Source organism: Bufo bufo, chromosome 5 (assembly GCF_905171765.1).
Source record: "Bufo bufo chromosome 5, aBufBuf1.1, whole genome shotgun sequence".
NCBI classification, from domain to species: Eukaryota; Metazoa; Chordata; class Amphibia; order Anura; family Bufonidae; genus Bufo; species Bufo bufo.
This window is the reverse complement of record NC_053393.1, coordinates 519,424,890-519,443,046: the sequence shown is the minus strand read 5'-3', so window position 1 is coordinate 519,443,046 and position 18,157 is coordinate 519,424,890. Positions and strand designations below refer to the sequence as shown.

The following is an 18,157-nucleotide window of genomic DNA, read 5'->3' as shown; positions in this document are numbered from 1 at the left end:
CTATTATGGGCTGGACGTTCTGTTCCGCAAAATGTGGAATGCACGCGGCGTGTATCCGTGTTTTACGGATCTGCAATTTGCAGACCGCAAACGACGGCACGGTAATGTGAATGCACCCTTATACAGTACCAGTGAATGAGATAAGACAAATCCCATGTACACTTAGATTTTTTTATTCTGTGCGGAAATTGACCTGCCAGGTGGATTTAGAAATCTACAGCATGTCAATTGTTTAGGAGGATTATTATATTTTTATTTTTTTGCGTGCAGATTTTACTCTTTTTTTTAAATGGAAGTTTGAGAGCTCTGGCAAAAATCGAAGGTTTTTAGTTTTATTGTGCGGCAATGCACAGAAGTCCGCATGGAAATCAGTGTGGATTTTCTGTTTGTAAGGCCTCTTGCCCACGAACGTAAGGGCTTTGTGCCCGTGCTGTGGGCCGTATATGGCGGTTTCACAATACACGGGTCACCAGCCCACTTAAATGGGTCCGCAAATCCGGAGGTGCAGAACGGAAGCACGGAACGGAACCCCACGGAAGCACTATAGAGTGCTTCTGTGGTGTTCCGTTCCGTGCTTCCGTTCCGCAAAAAGATAGAACTCATTCTATCTTTTTGCGGAATGGACGGATCGCGGACCCCATTCAAGTGAATGGGTCTGCGATCCGCATGCGGCTGCCCCACGGTCGGTGCCCGTGCATTGCGGACCGCAATTTGCGGTCCGCAGCACGGGCACGGAGCCCTTACATTCGTGGACAAGAGGCCTAAACCTGCACCTGTGTGCAGAATGCCTAGGGGGACTGTGGGGATTTGCTCTGGTAGACAGGCTTGCGGACGCAGTATAGGGGCAACGACAACGTCTTTAACTTAAACGGTTCGGTGTTTATTCACACATAAGGATAAGCAAAACAAAAAGTCAGTTTCAAGGAAAACAGTCACCTTGAGCCTGGTGTTTGTTCACACCATGCAGCAATGCAGAAGTCCTTGGACATAGCAGAAACCGCCTGCTCTCACACCAACAAGGTAGCAGGCCTTTACCCAGGCCCCAACACAGAGACTGACAGAGCTTCACTGTCAGAGAGGAGGAAATTCTCACCACCTGACAGTGCTGCCTGTAATTTCTAGCCGAAACCAAGACCCGGCCTGGAACATGGGGAGCAGCCACCCACCCTGCACTTTGGCTGCTCCCAGTAAGAGCCGGCCCGGATCGGCTTTACAGCCATACTAAATAGCAAAACCATGTCGGCCAGCACAAGCTGCCGCTGACATATGAAACTACCGGCTCTTACCTCACCGAGGCCAGGAATCTCGGTGACACATACCTTCCGTCAATGACGGACCCTTGCGCTTTCCTACAGTACTTGAAGTCAGTGCAGATTTGTATGCAGATTATCTTCAAGAAATCTGTACCAAAACCACACATAAATCTGCACTATTTATTGTGTTTTGTGTGGTTTTTAGTGCGGATTGTTGTGCACATTTTCTGTGTTAATGACCCTATTGAGGTCTATGGGGAAACCACTACAGAAGGTGCGGAATCACAAACAGTTGACGTGCTGCGGATCTTTTAATCCACACGGCAAATAAATTTTCGCATGGGAGTAAAAAGCAAAGTGTACATAAGATCTATCTAATCTCATGCACTTTGCTGGTACTTTATTGTCTTCAACAACAACCAAGAGAGTATATAGAATTCCTTGAATATAAAATATATTTATTGAAATTAATTAAAAAAGTGTACATGACACTACTACAAACAATATATATAGTGAGAGTTTCCAAAATTTGCCGCATCTATAACGCCCAATTGCAATAAGACTACAACAATCATGAATTAATATCAAGTGGACAAACTATGTGCGTGACTATATGAAACTGCTGGATGAACCATCCTTGCTACATTCAACCGCACCGATGTCCGTATGTTGGTCTGATTAAAGTAAAGTGACTAATGCATATGAATGAACCACATCTGAAGTTTGTCTATACCTGTGTGGTGGCGATACCGGCACCCTCATCCATATCGCCACCACCCTCCAGCCCTATTGTACTATGCATTCTGTATTCAGAATGCTATTATTTTACCTTATAACCATGCTATAAGGGAAAATAATACAATCTACACAACACTAGTGTTGAGCGAACTTCTGTTTTAAGTTCGGCGTCTAAAGTTCGGCTTCCGGTTAGCGGAGAATCCCGATAGGGATTCCGAATTCCATTGTGGTCCGTGGTAGCGGAATCAATAATCGGCCATTATTGATTCCGCTACCACGGACCACAACTGAATTCGGAATCCCTATCGGGATTCTCCGCTAACCGGAAGCCGAACTTTAGACGCCGAACTTAAAACAGAAGTTCGCTCAACACTACACAACACCGATCCCAAGCCCGAACTTCTGTGAAGAAGTTCGGGTTTGGGTACCAAACATGCTGATTTTTCTCACACGCGTGCAAAACGCATTACAATGTTCCCGCAACGCACCCGCAACGCCCGTGTGAAAGAGGCCTAAGAGTGCCTTCACACCTAACAGATTTGAAATTTCTGTGACTGAAAATCAGTTCCAGTTATCTGAATTGGGCTTAGGTCTCATGCATGCGACCATATGTATTTTGCAGATCCACAAAATACGGATGCCTGCCGTGTGCATCCCGCAATTTCCACGGGGTCCGCCGTCAAAATGCCTATTCCTGTTCTATTTTTTGCGGGATGGACATTCAGACATGCAGATACTTTCCGCATTTTTTGCAACCCTATTGAAATAAATTGATCCGCATCCAATCCAGATGCAGATCAGGTGCGGAAAAAAAATATGGTCGTGTGCATGAGGCCTTAAGAGCATGGATTTCTGCAAGCCCCTGGGAGCTGAATGGACCAAATTCTGCTGCATGTGAAGGCACCCTAAAATTCATGCACCTAATGTATGTGTCCATTAATGGACCGGCACAGATTTATACCCACTGGAAGTGAACCGTTAAAGGGGTTCTCCAGGCTTTTTCATATTTATGGCCTATACTCAGTATAGGTCATCCATATCAGATCGGCGGGAGTCCGGCACCCCCCTCCGATCAGCTGTACGGGGAGACGGCTCACACAGTTTAGTGATGTGATGAACTCATTTAGTGAGTATAGGTGGTGATGGTGGGGGTCTAAGGAAGGGGTATATGTACGGTAGTGGAGAAGGATCCTCAGTAAAGCTTTTTGCCAAGTATGCTCCTGAAAATGGCAGCTGATGGAGGGGCCTGGGACATGACCCGTCCATCAGCGGCTTCTATTGAAATGCACAGCGTCCATTGGGTGTGGAGAGACTCTACTGCATGATGAGTGGGACAGTGGTTGAGATAACCATCCAATGCCCAGCAAGTATCATGCCCAGGTAATTAGTATTAAACATTTTCACGATGGTCGTGTTGAATGTGGCTCGTAACCATCAATCAGTGCTGAATGTGGCTCTGGGGGTAAGGTTGTGAACCACTGAAATAAGGTATGCCATAAATGGATGACTTGTGGCGGCTCACCACTGGGACCACATGATTGCTTGGGTCCATTGGGCTCACGTAGGAGATGTCTACCTTTACACTGCAGTGGACCAACCATGTGTCTCCTGAGAGCTGAAGGGACAGTGAGCTTGAACGAGCACCATGGTGTCCCAGGGGTCATACTACCTGATCATATTAGTCTTGCAAGGGGGTGCCCAGATAAAGAGTGTCGGACCATTTAACCCACACCCTTCTTACAAAGAGTATACTAGTACTGAGAACCGACAATGAAGTGACTGATGACCATTGTCATACCATTTTATGCGGTGGGCACAAAGGTTGGCTGGGGACAGGAGAAACATGTGTGGACAGAGTGCTGCTTAGCCAAGGTGCACCTATTAGAGTCTGTGACCCAGCTAGTCCAAGCCCTGTAACCACCTGCAGTCAGTGTACTGTGACTATGCCTTGTGACTAGGGGCTATCCTGTGGGAACGGCATTATACTCCTGCTTTCGGTGCAGTACTGGGTGTAACGACTGTCCTGTTAGTGATGCCAACTACTTGTGGAGCTACTTTCCAAACTGTATAGTACTGTACCATTGCTATTAATAACCATCAAGCTCCGTGCCACAATATTTTGTGCAACCATCAAGTTTGTGCCCTCTCTGAGAGACTATATCCTTATTCTCTTTGCCTTAATCTGAGTAAACCACTGTTCAAGTTAAATCTGAATCACTGCGCCTTCCTCGAGTGGGGTACCTCGTAATGGCCATACGCCGCACCCATATGTTTCAGACCCTCTTACAGTCTTTTACAGTACTGGTGAGGAAGTTTTCCCCACTTTTTTTTTTTTCCAGAATTGCAGAAGTTCTGGATAAGATGTTGCTCTACCATTGGAGTAATTCTGTAAATTTTTTTGCACACGAGAGAAAGACCAAATAGCTGTTATGAGGCCCTTGGAGAGGGGGCCTAGTCCTGGTGGGTCCCATGCCCTTGCTACTGTTTGGTGAGATTCTGGGCAGGAATCCCCTCTCTAGAGGAACTGTACTGGTGGCAAGTAATGGTCAGGGGCATTTCTGAGGCCACAAGCAAAGTCATGTCTGGGAAACCCTGTTGCTAAGTTCCAACCCATCAACCTACTAAGCCCCACTCCCAGCTTAGGAGTGCAGCCTGGGCACTTCTGCTACTGGTCTTCTGCAATGGAGCTTGAAAAAAACCGGAAATGACTCTGTGTGCATCCCGTGTCAGTATGTCCGTTCTGCAAAAAAAAAAAAAATAGAACACGTCCTTGTCCATTTTACAGGCAAGGATAGGCATTGTTACAATTGATCCGCAAAAAAAGGGATGCAACACGGACGTCGCCCTTTTTTTTTTGCGGATCGTTGTTTTGCGGGCCGCAAAATACATAAGGTCATGTGCATGAGCCTTTATTCTAATATTGCAAACCAATCAGAGCTATGACGGGGGGGCAGCACTTGCAAAAACAAATATTAGGCTGCAAATAAGTCCTGGACACAATATAAAGGTGGTACACGTGTACTCGCACAGATTTGCGCTCCTTTGCATTTGATGGGTTTACGTGTCAAGTATGCACTTGTCAGACACATTTGACCTGAATCCAACCACGGTACATGGATGGCTTAGGGAAGCCTGGGGGTGCTCATATACTAATGTGTGTTCACATTGGATGTCAATGCACTTTTCTCTTTTGTTCAACCAGTGTTCCCTTAGATTGCATAACCCTTAGGGCTCACGGCCTTAACCTCGAATGCCTCTCCTCTTCAGATAAGCGGTGGCGCCAGCTTTGGATTAAGTCCTATCGCCTGAATCCATACATTGTCCCATATTCAGTCGTTTTGGTCTAATAGAATTTCTCACAGGCACTGAGATAATTGGTTCCAACATATGAATCCAAATGTGAAATCTGTGATGTGATTTCCTCCGGAGCTCTGGTAGAGCCGCGCTATGTCAGTGCCTCGTACAGCGTGCATATGGCAGCACACAAAAGTAATCATCGATGGCACGTTGTGGTGGATGAAGCATCGCGTGCAGATAATGAGCTGCACCCTTCGTGTCACCCAGTTTTAGGTTTATTTAGCATACAGTTATGTGACGGTTCAAAGTTTATCAAGTAGCCCTTAATCCAGAAAATTGGACGTCATCATATCAGAGGATCCATGATTAAAGGGGTTACTGTCAAAAATGAAAAGCGAACATCATGTAGTACATGACAATCAATTTAGAACAAAGCAGGAACCAGCCCTGTACCTCACATGGATCCAGAGATCTCCCTATTCATTGCTCCACACGCTCTGCTAGGCTTTATTTCAAGCTGGCAGCTCAGGAGATGTCTTTACGTCTGCAGCTGGTGGCAGTTGAAGGATGGAACTGGGCATGTGCGTCCACCTCAGTGTGGTGGACAGAGAAATTAGAAAATAGAAAAATAAAAAAACAGCAGGTGGCGCTATACAAGTAGAATCACACTCAGTGGCTGTATTAAACGTTTAATTACATACAATTACAAAAGAATTGAGATCCAGGTGCTGGTTTGGAAACTGTAGAATATTTCTTGGGACAACTCCTTTAAGGTCTTTGGTGGACATTGGGCAAAATATTGTGTAGCAGCCCCATATCTAATTTTCCTTCCAGGGAGCCAGGTGGCAACCTAAGCAAAATGAGTGAATTTGCCAGCATTTATAGCTGAGAACGGCAGTTTACGTTGCTTTCTGTTGATAGTCGAGGAGAGGTGCAAGTGGAGAATCCCCTATTATCTCATTAGGCCATATAATAAGACATTGTCTATGGCAGACATCTTTAAAGCCTCTAAAGGGTACTTATCATTTTAGAAAACCTTTGACGCGATAGCGACATGTCAGAAGCTTTGATCGGTAAGGAACCTGGCAGTAAGAATTCAATTCCCCTACAGCACCACCGCAGGAGAGTATTACATGGTGGCCACTGTGTAATTTTTGTTGCCGAGACCCCCATTGATTGCTAAAACCAAGTGGATGAAGCATGCGGCTGTGTTCCTTTTGGCTTTGATACACTCTGCTTGGCTCTTTTTTAGAGAGGCAGGATTAGGGGTGTACTAACTTTTCTACTTTCTGTGGATGCGTACACCTCACGCTTAGCTCTCTGTGGAGAACTGAGCAAAGCCAATTAAAAGGCACAAGACTCACTTGAGCGTTTCCACCATTTTGTTTTAGCGATCAGTGGGTGTCTCTGGACCTCAGCCCCCAAAACTATGACATGTCAAAAGCTACCCTTTAAAGGGGTTGTCAATATTTTTAAACCCCTTATTGTTAGACATGTTGAGGAGAAGATCTCAAGCTGTCCTGCTGTGTCCCGTTCCCCTGCAGGGCAATCACAGGAGAAGTCAAGAAATCAATGAACTCTCCATATTATGCATGGACATGTGGAGTTGGTAGCTGCTATCTTCAGTGGCGGACTGATAGAGGTTCCGAACTAGGGACCCCCTCTATTAACTCAAAATTTATCGGGAATATTAAAATATGTCAACCCATTAAAGACCATTGAAGGTAGTCAAAAGTATTTCTAGAAGAATGTTGCTGAAGCTGCTAATCGGTTGCATGTTCGATGCGTAGAGTGGGCCACCAAATGCTTTGTGCCGCTAATATTGTGACATCTAACTTGGTCGTGTTGGAAGAAAAAAGCTTATATATGGGTTATTGGGCTGTCTTGTCATCATGGTTCGGTGTGCCAAGCATTGCTGAGCTCCTTCTTCAGGTGTAAAGTCATATATTATTGCATTTCTTTTGCAGATACTTGGCTGACAGAGATGCATAGGAAGAAGGAAAATGGGTTCCTGGGCAGGGAAGACACTGTTCCTTTGCGGCTGATCTTCAGTAGTGAACAGGACAACCAGACCGCACGTGGATTGCTCAACACTCGGGTCAGGATGGACAACAGTCAGGACCAGGTAATGCATATCGCTGTGGCCTCTGGGCGCTGGTGTGATATAGAAGTTCTCTTACCCTGGAGATTATTATTAATGTGAGGTGGCTGTACTATATAATGCAAAAATAGAAACAAGAATGAGGTCTGTAGGCTGCATTAATAAGATGTGTTCCTGTTTCCAAGCATCAAAGTGTAGCAATCTCTGAGGTGCGGTGGATTTGGTGCAGTTTATCACGAGACATTCTAGAGGAACATGATATACAAAATAATCTACCTCTACTTGATGCTCTAGGTTTAGGATGTTACCGTAAATCTCTAAATCATTTCACAGCAGAAAATTGATAGGTAATATGACGTCTACAAAGCTACACCAAAAAAAACTTCCAACCAAGTGGTCAAAAGCAAAATGATCTCCAGATGTAGTTCCCATTTACAAATAGTAATGGATTTCTATTGTATATTTAGAGAATGGGCAAGGATAAAAGATGGCCTGGTCCAGGAAAACACCTTGAATGTGTAGTCGCCAGGTTGGAGGATTCGGGTTCCATATAGAGGTTTGGTGGACACTAGAAGTTGAGTAGGACCTAGAGATGCTCCACATTCCGCCATAGTGGTCTAATAGACCTTCACGCAGGCAATATTTGCTTGCAGTATATCTCAGATATTAATTTTTCCTAGATTAGGCTTCATTTGTTTTTAAGGTGAGGATCCCAGAAGTTTGGCCATCACCACCAATTGGGGTCATACTGTGTATGGGATTTTAGGAAGCCTCAGTGGTTGGACCCTCAACAACCGGTGTTTTAGGACTTGTCCAATCAACGTCTCACTATGGTTACGTTTTAACCTTAAGACTTCCTCAGGATTTATGCTCCTTGCCTATTCCCTCTCTTGAAGTAAGGATTGCATGAAGGATATGTATTTCTCTTTCTTCAGGTTGAAGAGTCACATTTAGTAGGACATCTTTTTGGTGGTGATGGGGAACTAAAGAGTGGTGTGTACTAAGCGTGTGCTAATGGTGGATTTGATTACAGTAGCTGACGTCCTTTAGATTGATGTGGAATTAATCAGATGTTAAGGCGACACTCTTCCCTTTCACCTGGTCACAGGATGGTATAATATTTTTGTGGAAATATTTTTAAATTATTTTGGGACAAAATATGCCTGCTTTTTATGATTTTAGACACAGGTTTTCGAAGTTTTGATGGGTACTCGGACAATATTTCCAAGTACTACTGCATTTATTTAGGAAGAGTTATTCATAGTTCCACCCACCCATGAGAAGATAAACCCTCCTCTCCAGACTTAAAGGGGTAGTCCACACTTTTTTAGGTGATAGCCTGTCCTCCAGAATAGGCCCTCACTAGCTGATGGGCGGGGTCCAGCACCTCAAACCCTGCTAATTAGCTGTTCTGTGTAGCTTCACTGCCAGAAGTCAGTACTGGAGCAACAGACCATCATCAACATTGTAGTGGACAGTGCTTGTCACTGCAGCTCTGCTCCGATTGACTTCAGTGTAGTTTCACCGCCAACTTGACTGTGCTACAGAGAGCAGCAGATCGGTGGGTGTGCAGGGTGCCGCATCTCCGCTGATCAGCAAGTGATGGCCTATCCTTTACTTGTTTACTGGAACCAAAGTTATCATCCATAATCCTAACAATAAGCTTTGTTTAAAGTAATAACACCGCATTGTGAAAGGACACGTCCTTTCTTGGCATAATCGTGGAAGATAAACCGCGTCTGCATGTGCAACGGGCGGCCACCGCCCAGGGCCCTTTATATCGCGTCCCAGGTGTAGGGAATGCCGAGTGGTGTAGTGCGGCCTAAATGTCTCTAAGTGTGTCACGGTGCTCCTACCTGGACACGGCTGGACCCCAGGCTTTGGCTCTGAAGCAATAAATAGGGGGAATAATTGAGGGATTTGAAGAAATAACTTATGTTCACATAAGACTTACAGTATATCGTTCAGACGATACTGCCATTAAATGCTAAAACAAAAAAATGAGTCTGTGTCTAAATGATGGCATAATACACCCAAAATACAGTGTATACAACACACATAATATGCCATGTAGAGAAAGAAATAGAGAGAACTGGGCAGCTGCAATTTAACCACTTCCCGACCTCCCATTGACTACAAGGGCTGTTTGACATGAGCGGATCTCGCGCGTATCATCCGCAAAGTGAAAGAGAGCCAAGCCCCGCTCCGGACAGCAGAGACACGGAGCAGTAACATGATTGAGAATGCTCTGTGCCTCTCTGTGATCTTTTTACTACAAAATCACAGTGAGATAAAGTTGTCACTGTGATTTTGTAGTAAAAAGATCACAGAGAGGGAACGAGCATTATCAATCATGTTACTGCTCCGTGTCTCTGCTGTCCGGAGTGGGGCTTGGCTCTCATTTACGCTGCGGATGACACGCGCGAGATCCGCTCGCGTGAAACAGCCCTAAACGTCCCTGGGCCGTATCACCACGTCCACAACTACCGGCTCTATAATAATATCATATGATCAGGTGAACGCCATAAAAAAATAAAAAATAAAGATTGCGCCAAAACAGATTTATTTTTTTGCGAGCTTACCTCGCAAAAAACATAATTCTAATTAATCAAAAAGTCGTATGTACCCCAAAATGGTAGCAATAAAAACGTCACCTCATCCCGCAAAAAATGAGCACCCACACAAGACCATAGCCAGAAATTTAAAAAAAAATATGGCTCTATGGAAATTGCAACACAAAAACGTAGTTTTTTTTTTCTAAAAATGCTCTTATTGTGTAAAATTTAAAAAATAAAAGACATACTGTATTTGGTATCGCCGCATCCGTAACAATTGGCTCTACAAAAATATCACATCTACCCCATCAAGTGAACGGTGTAAAAAATAAAATAAAATAAATAATCCCAAAACTGTTTTTTTTAGTCACCTCACCTCACCTCACCTCACAAAAAAACAATATCAATTAATCAAAAAGTCGTATGTACCTCAAAATGGTAGAAATAAAAACGGTCACCTCATCCCGCAAAAAATATATTTTTTTCTAAAAATGTTTTTATTGTGTAAAACGTAAAAAAAAAATAAAAAAAAAATAACTAGACATATTTGGTATCGTTGCGTCCATAATGACCGGATCTATAAAAATATCACATGATCTACCCCATCAAGTGAACGGTGTAAAAAATAAAATAGAAAAATGACACCAAACATGGCGTCCCATATTGCATGTGGCATCATAGGCTATGATGCCACATGCAATATGGGACGCCATGTATCGCTAATGGCTTGTAACAGTACCCTCATCCTGTAAGGGGTAATAGATCCGGAGGTGCGACCATACATTTTCCAGGACGGCTACATCAGGGACTAACCAGCCCATATAGATGTAGCACTAGCCCCGTGTCCCCTGATGAATCTGGGGCTATAAAAATAGAGGAAACGCGTAGGGACACATAGATCTATTTATCTGAGCACTATGTTTAGGTTTCCTCGCACTCTTTACCATTAGTGGTAGGGCTCTACTCTTCTGCTTTTTCTGTAACATTATATACACACACAGACCAGACGGTGAGAAATCGGTGTGGTCACAGATAGTGGAATACAGCAGAATCCCCACCTTTCATCTGATTGGGTGTGAGATTCAAGCAAGGCCCTACCTGTACACGTTCTCTGGTAAGAAGTGTATACCTTTTATGAATGTTGGTTTACCCTTCTTAGGTATAAACACACTTTCATGGTAGGGAATTGTTTGTGGTACTGGCCCACTAATTGGTGGTGTATATGAATAGAATTGTGGGCCTTTTGAATTTTAAAGGTATAATATTAAAAGTTACATTTTACTACTGCCCTTTTTACTGTTTTGGTTCTGTTTACTGCAGTAGTCTGCTTGGACTGTATTTGGTCTTGAAAGTGGAACAGCATTTTGGTTGGATTTGTGTTGCTTTAGTTCAAATTTACCATTAACATGAAGTATCGCTTGGATAAGTAAAAGCGTTCCAAAGTTATTACCACATAAAGTGACACGTCAGATTTGCAAAATTAGGCCTGGTCAGGAAGGGGGTAAATGGCCCAGTCTGGAAGTGGTTAAAGGCTATGTACACCTTTTTGGAGGCAATTTTTGTTTAGGATTGTATTTTACTCATTTTTGGCTAAAAATATTTCCAATTCACCTTTATTAAAAATATTGAGCCATTCTGTCACAAAGGGTTAACTGTTTTTCTAACTGTGTGACTGGCACTTTCACTTTGTGCCGGTCATCTAATAACCCCTTATCTCTAAACTACTGAGAGGTCACAAACACTTATTTAGGGCTACTTTCACACCTGCGTTAGGTGCGGATCCGTCTGGTATCTGCACAGACGGATCCGCACCTATAATGCAAACGCTTAGATCTGTTCAGAACGGATCCGTTTGCATTAGCATGAACAAAAAAAAAATATATATATATATTTTTTTTTTGTTCATGATAATGCAAACGGATCCGTTTTGACTTTACATTGAAAGTCAATGGGGGACGGATCCGTTTGAAAATTGAGCCATATTGTGTCAACTTCAAACGGATCCGTCCCCATTGACTTACATTGTAAGTCTGGACGGATCCGTTTGCCTCCGCACGGCCAGGCGGACACCTGAACGCTGCAAGCTGCATTCAGGTGTCCGCCTGCTGAGCGGAGCGGAGGACAAACGGTGCCAGACTGATGCATTCTGAGCGGATCCGCATCCACACAGAATGCATTAGGGCTGGACGGATCCGTTCGGGGCCGCTTGTGAGAGCCTTCAAACGGAACTCACAAGCGGAGCCCCGAACGCTAGTGTGAAAGTAGCCTAAGCCACATTCTTATCAGTAATGTAAGGATTGAGCTATAATCAGCATTTATAATGTCAGAGAGCAGAGATAAGGAGCCCGTCAGCTCCCCAGATGACGGAAAAGACAAAAAATCCCTGGCTGCTGCTAGAGCTTGTCAGCTCTCTACAGAAAAAAAGGATTCCATATTTATAATAAAGGCTAATTGAAAAAAAAGATTTTTAGCTCAAAATGAGTACAATGCAATAAAAAAAAAAAGCCCCCAAAAGTGTACATAGCCTTTAAGAACTGCAGAGTTCTCAGTATGTCACTGGTATCGCCCGACTACTGAAGTGGAGTTTTTTTCCACTGCTCAATCAGGTTTTTCTATTACTAAAGAGGACCTAGAGTATATGCCCAGTGTGCCACCCAATAAAACCAGTCCTGAATATTTTCAACTCAGGACTTTGACTGGTCAATCCAAGTGTTTCTACACAGCCATTCAGATGTAGCAGCTATTTATTTAATCCGAAATGCTTTGGTTTATGGGCAGATTATTGGATTTAAATGGGTTTTCCAAGGAAAAGTTCAGCAGGAGGGAAGAAATGGTATAAAATAACAAAACCAACACTCACCTGTTAAATCCCCGACTGCTCCAGGGATGATGCTCGGGTGACTCTTGCTTACATTGTTCTGGCATTGGCGTGCTCACCTATCCATGTGACCGCTGCAGCCAATCACTGAACACAGCAGTCTTGTGGGGGTGAAGTAGGCTGGCATACAAAAATCATTTATACATTTTTGTCTCCCTAATGATAAACAGCATGCCAAACAGTACCCCCCCCCCCCCCCCCCTCCCCAGGACATTCACCCAACCTAGGCAATTTTGAGGCCTACTGGCGCTGAGGTCCTTTCATTAAAGAACTGGTCCTGTATGTCTCCCGGTGCACAATGCTACCTTTGTATGCCAATACTCATGTCTTTAGGGATGGAGACTTGGCATGTGCCCCTCAATTGTGGGGAATGCTTGTGTACTGTTTTGTCTTTTCTATGTGTTTGCTATGGTAGGTTAGATTTTCAGTTCTAGGTGATTTAAAAGTGGGGAGATATGAAATCATAAAAAGTCATAGTTGCTTGAAAAGATTTTTTTATTTTTATTGGGTTGAGTTAATACAGGACTTGGCATTGAAAGAGTTAATAAGAAGAGAGGGGGGGGGGGGGGGGGGATTTGATAGCTGTATTGTACATGTCGGCCTTTTATGCAGGTCTTCCAGCAAGGGACACTCCCCTGGGGACATTGTGGAAGACTGAGACAGTTTTTACATTAGCCAATCACATGCATTTACAGTATGGAAGCACTCCCAGCAATTGTACACCCCCCCCCCCTCTGCCTGTGATAAAATTACCAAACACAATGGGCTCTGCCTGTGATACCATTACCAAACACAATGGGCTAACTTAATCACTCACAGGCAGAAAACGCACATTTTCCCTAAAACACCCCAAAGCCCCACATATCCCCATAAATTATACATCCCTGGATAGCTCTGATCTGGGCGAACAACATATCCAGAAATCGCCCAGATCCGAGCAGGGGTTCCCAAATTCCATGGAAGTCACATTTGATCGACCGCAAGCATGGCTTTCCTGCCCAAAACAGTTTCACAGATTTAGGCCTCTTTCACACTACAGTATGTCCATTTCAGTGTTTTGCGTTCCGTTTTTAACGGATCCGTTGTTCCGTTTTTTTGGTTCCGTTGTGTTTCCGTTCCGTCGTTCCGTTCCATTTTTCCGTATGGCATATACAGTATACAGTAATTACATTGAAAAAATTGGGCTGGCCATAACATTTTCAATAGATGGTTCAAAAAAAACGGAACGGAAACGGAACGTAAACGGATGCATTTCCGTATGTGTTCCGTTTTTTTTGTGGACCCATTGACTTTAATGGAGCCACGGAACGTGATTTGCGGCCAAATATAGGACATGTTCTATCTTTCAACGGAACGGAAAAACGGAAATACGGAAACGGAATGCATACGGAACACATTCCGTTTTTTTGCGGAACCATTGAAATGAATGGTTCCGTATACGGACCGTATACGGACCGCAAAAAACGGACCGCAAAACGGAAAAAAAAACGGTAGTGTGAAAGAGGCCTTAGGCCTATTGCACACGACCGTATGGCTTTTTCAGTGTTTTGCGGTCCGTTTTTCACGGATCCGTTGTTCCGTTTTTTGCTTCCGTTGTGTTTCTGTTCCGTTTTCCGTATGGCATATGCCATATACAGTAATTACATAGATAAAATTGGGCTGGGCATAACATTTTCAATAGATGGTTTAGCAAAAAACGGAAGACATACGGATGCATTTTCGTATGTGTTCCGTTTTTTTTGCGGACCCTTTGACTTGAATAGAGCCACGGAACGTGATTTGCGGGCAATAATAGGACATGTTCTATGTTAAAACGGAACGGAATAACGGAAAAACGGAAACTGAATGCATACGGAGTACATTCCATTTTTTTTGCGGTACCATTAAAATGAATGGTTCCGTATATGGACCGTATACGGAACGCAAAAAACGGCCAGTAAACGGGGAAAAAAAAACGCCCGTGTGCAAGAGGCCTTAGGCTGTGTGGCCGCTCTACCTTTTCCTTCAAAGTTTTAGTATATGGGATTTAGTCATAATCCTGAGGCAAAGGCTGGCAAACAGGCCCCTCCAAAACCCAGTGGCGAAGTTATTTCCGCCACAGGAGCTCTGGTTAGGGTGGGTTCACATCACGTCTTATACCTCTGTTTGACGTACAGGTTAGAAAAAAAAAGATACAAAAACGCAGCACACCACGTTCTTGTATCCTGCAGAGTCCGGTAAAAAAGAAAAGTATACTTTTTTTTACAATAGTACAATGGAGAGTGTAAAAATCCTATTCACCCTAATAGAGATCTATTAAGATACCATGTACTAGGTCCCTATGGGGGCTAATAGTAAAAAACAAAATATAATAAATCCATAAAAAGCACCAATATATTAAAAGTTTTAAACACCCCCCCTTTCCCAATTTTACATATAAAAATATATATACAATAAAAAAAATAAACATATTGGGTATTGCTGCGTCCGGAAATGTCTGAACTATTAAAATATAAAATATTAATTCCCGTGCGGTGAACGCTGTAACCGGAAAAAAAAAAATTAAAACCATGCAAGCTGCCATTTTTTGGTCATCTTGCCCCGCCCCCCAAAAAAATAAATAAATAAATAGAATAACGATGATCAAAAAGTTGTACATACCACAAAAATGGTACTAATAAAAAACACAGTTCGTTTCACTGTAGACCGAAATAGGAAAAAGTTATGGCTGTCAGAATATGGCAATGCAAAGAAAATTTTTATTTATTTATTATTTTTTTTTCTCCAAAGGTTTTTATTTTTTTTAAAAAGTGGTAAAGCAAATGTCGAAACCCCAAAAACCTTAGGGGAATTTAATAATTATTTTTTTTTCAATTTTACCACACAGAATTTTTTTTTCCTCTTTTCCAATACAAGGCATGGTAAATTAAATTAAATGGTAGTATTAAAAAAATGCATCTTGTCCCGCAAAATATAAGCCCTCATATAGCTATGTGAATGAAAAAATTAAAAAGTTACGGTTATTGGAACGTGGGGAGGAAAAAACCAAAATGCAAAAATGAAAATAGGCCTGGTCTTTAAGGGGTTAAGGAGTATTTTCATCTTGGTCTTTTATGGTATTTCTATAGGATTTACCATAAATGCTTAACAGGAGCAGGTCCCAAATTAAGCCAGGTGAGTGTCCCTTAGAGGGTCACCTACTGTATTAAAGCTCCTGTAGATGGAATACCCCTTTTAACGCACATTCATTTTAGTGAAGTGTGACTCCACTCCACCGTTTTGAGGTTTTCCGGGGTCCCAAGTGGCAGAACCCCCACCGATTCCACCCTTTTATTTCATATCTGTCACGTGACAACGGTTTTGAAAATCCTTTACATACTGTAAGTTAGTTTTACATAAATTTCACTACTTAGTGATTTGTAATGCAGCTAATAAGATTAAGATTCTCAGCGTGCAGACTGATCGAGGGCTTAAGATCATGATTAAAGACACTTTGGTGTTTTTTTTTCTTTTTTGATATATTGAAGCCTCTAAAATAATGAAAGAGAAACCGAGATAAATAAGTAATAAATTGGGGCCGTACATCAATATTTTATGGTGGTTTGTGGCTCGTGTTAGACAGAAAAGTCTTTTAAAAAAATTACTGTTTCTTGGAATAAAATCCTTACTTGTCGCATATTTGATGTTTGGTAAAAGTCTGTATAAGGCCTCATGCACACGAACGTTTTTTTTCACGGTCCGCAAAAACGGGGTCCGTAGGTCCGTGATCGTTTTTTCTTCCGTGGGTCTTCCTTGATTTTTGGAGGATCCACGGACATGAAAAAAAAGTCGTTTTGGTGTCCGCCTGGCCGTGCGGAGCCAAACGGATCCGTCCTGAATTACAATGCAAGTCAATGGGGACGGATCCGTTTGACGTTGACACAATATGGTGCCATTTCAAACGGATCCGTCCCCATTGACTTTCAATGTAAAGTCTGGAGTCCCTTTTATACCATCAGATCGGAGTTTTCTCCAATCCGATGGTATATTTTAACTTGAAGCGTCCCCATCACCATGGGAGCGCCTCTATGTTAGAATATACTGTCGGATATGAGTTAGATCGTGAAACCTCATTTCCGACAGTATATTCTAACACAGAGGCGTTCCCATGGTGATGGGGACGCTTCTAGTTAGAATATACTACAAACTGTGTACATGACTGCCCCCTGCTGCCTAGCAGCATCCGATCTCTTACAGGGGGCCGTGATCAGCACAATTAACCCCTCAGGTGCCGCACCTGAAGGGGTTAATTGTACTATCATATCCCCCTGTAAGAGATCAGGGCTGCCAGGCAGCAGGGGGCAGACCCCCCCCCCCCCCCAGTTTGAATATCATTGGTGGCCAGTGCGGGCCCCCCCCCCCCTCCTTTCTCTCTCTATTGTAATAATTTGTTGGTGGCACAGTGTGCGCCCCCCCCCCCCCCCCCCCCCCCTTCCTCCCTCTATTGTAATAATTTGTTGGTGGCACAGTGTGCGCCCCCCCCCTTCCTCCCTCTATTGTAATAAATCGTTGGTGGCACAGTGTGCGCCCCCCCCCCCCCTTCCTCCCTCTATTGTAATAAATCGTTGGTGGCACAGTGTGCGCCCCCCCCACCTTCCTCCCTCTATTGTAATAAATCGTTGGTGGCACAGTATGCGCCCCCCATCGGCCCCCCCTCCCTCTATAGCATTAACAACATTGGTGGCCAGTGTGCGGCCTCCCATCTCCCCCCCCCGATCATTGGTGGCAGCGGGTTACTAGCAATAGTACAATAGTAAAAGATTCATACTTACCTGGGAGCTGCGATGTTCGTGTCCGGCCGGGAGCTCCTCCTACTGGTAAGTGACAGATCATTTAGCAATGCGCCGCACAGACCTGTCACTTATCAGTAGGAGGAGCTTCCGGTCGGACACGAACATCGCAGCAGCCGGTAAGTATGAATCTTCTACTATTGTACTATTGCTAGTAACCCGCTGCCACCAATGATCGGGGGGGGGGGGGGAGATGGGATGCTAAGTAACCATGGCAACCAGGACTGTAGTAGCGTCCTGGTTGCCATGGTTACCGATCGGAGCCCCAGCGATTAAACTGGGACTCCGATCGGAACTCCGCTGCCACCAATGATGGGGGGGGAGATGGGAGGCCGCACACTGGCCACCAATGTTGTTAATGCTATAGAGGGGGGGGGGGCCGATGGGGGGCGCACACTGTGCCACCAACGAATTATTACAATAGAGGGAGGGGGGGGCCGCACTGGCCACCAACCTATTATTACAATAGAGGAGGGGGGGGGCCGCACTGGCCACCAATGATATTCAAACTGGGGAGGGGGGGAGGG

General features: G+C 43.9%; 1 protein-coding gene across 6 annotated transcripts in view; it reads left to right on the top strand.

Annotated features, from left to right (window-relative positions):
- Positions 1-18,157, top strand: part of ADAM22 (ADAM metallopeptidase domain 22) — a 281,199-nt gene that overhangs the window by 2,706 nt on the left and 260,336 nt on the right. For all 6 annotated transcript variants that reach the window (XM_040434533.1, XM_040434530.1, XM_040434531.1 and 3 more), the window contains exon 2: positions 7,256-7,413. In XM_040434533.1, coding sequence (XP_040290467.1) covers positions 7,256-7,413 — 158 coding nt within the window. The remainder of the gene's footprint in view (positions 1-7,255; positions 7,414-18,157) is intronic.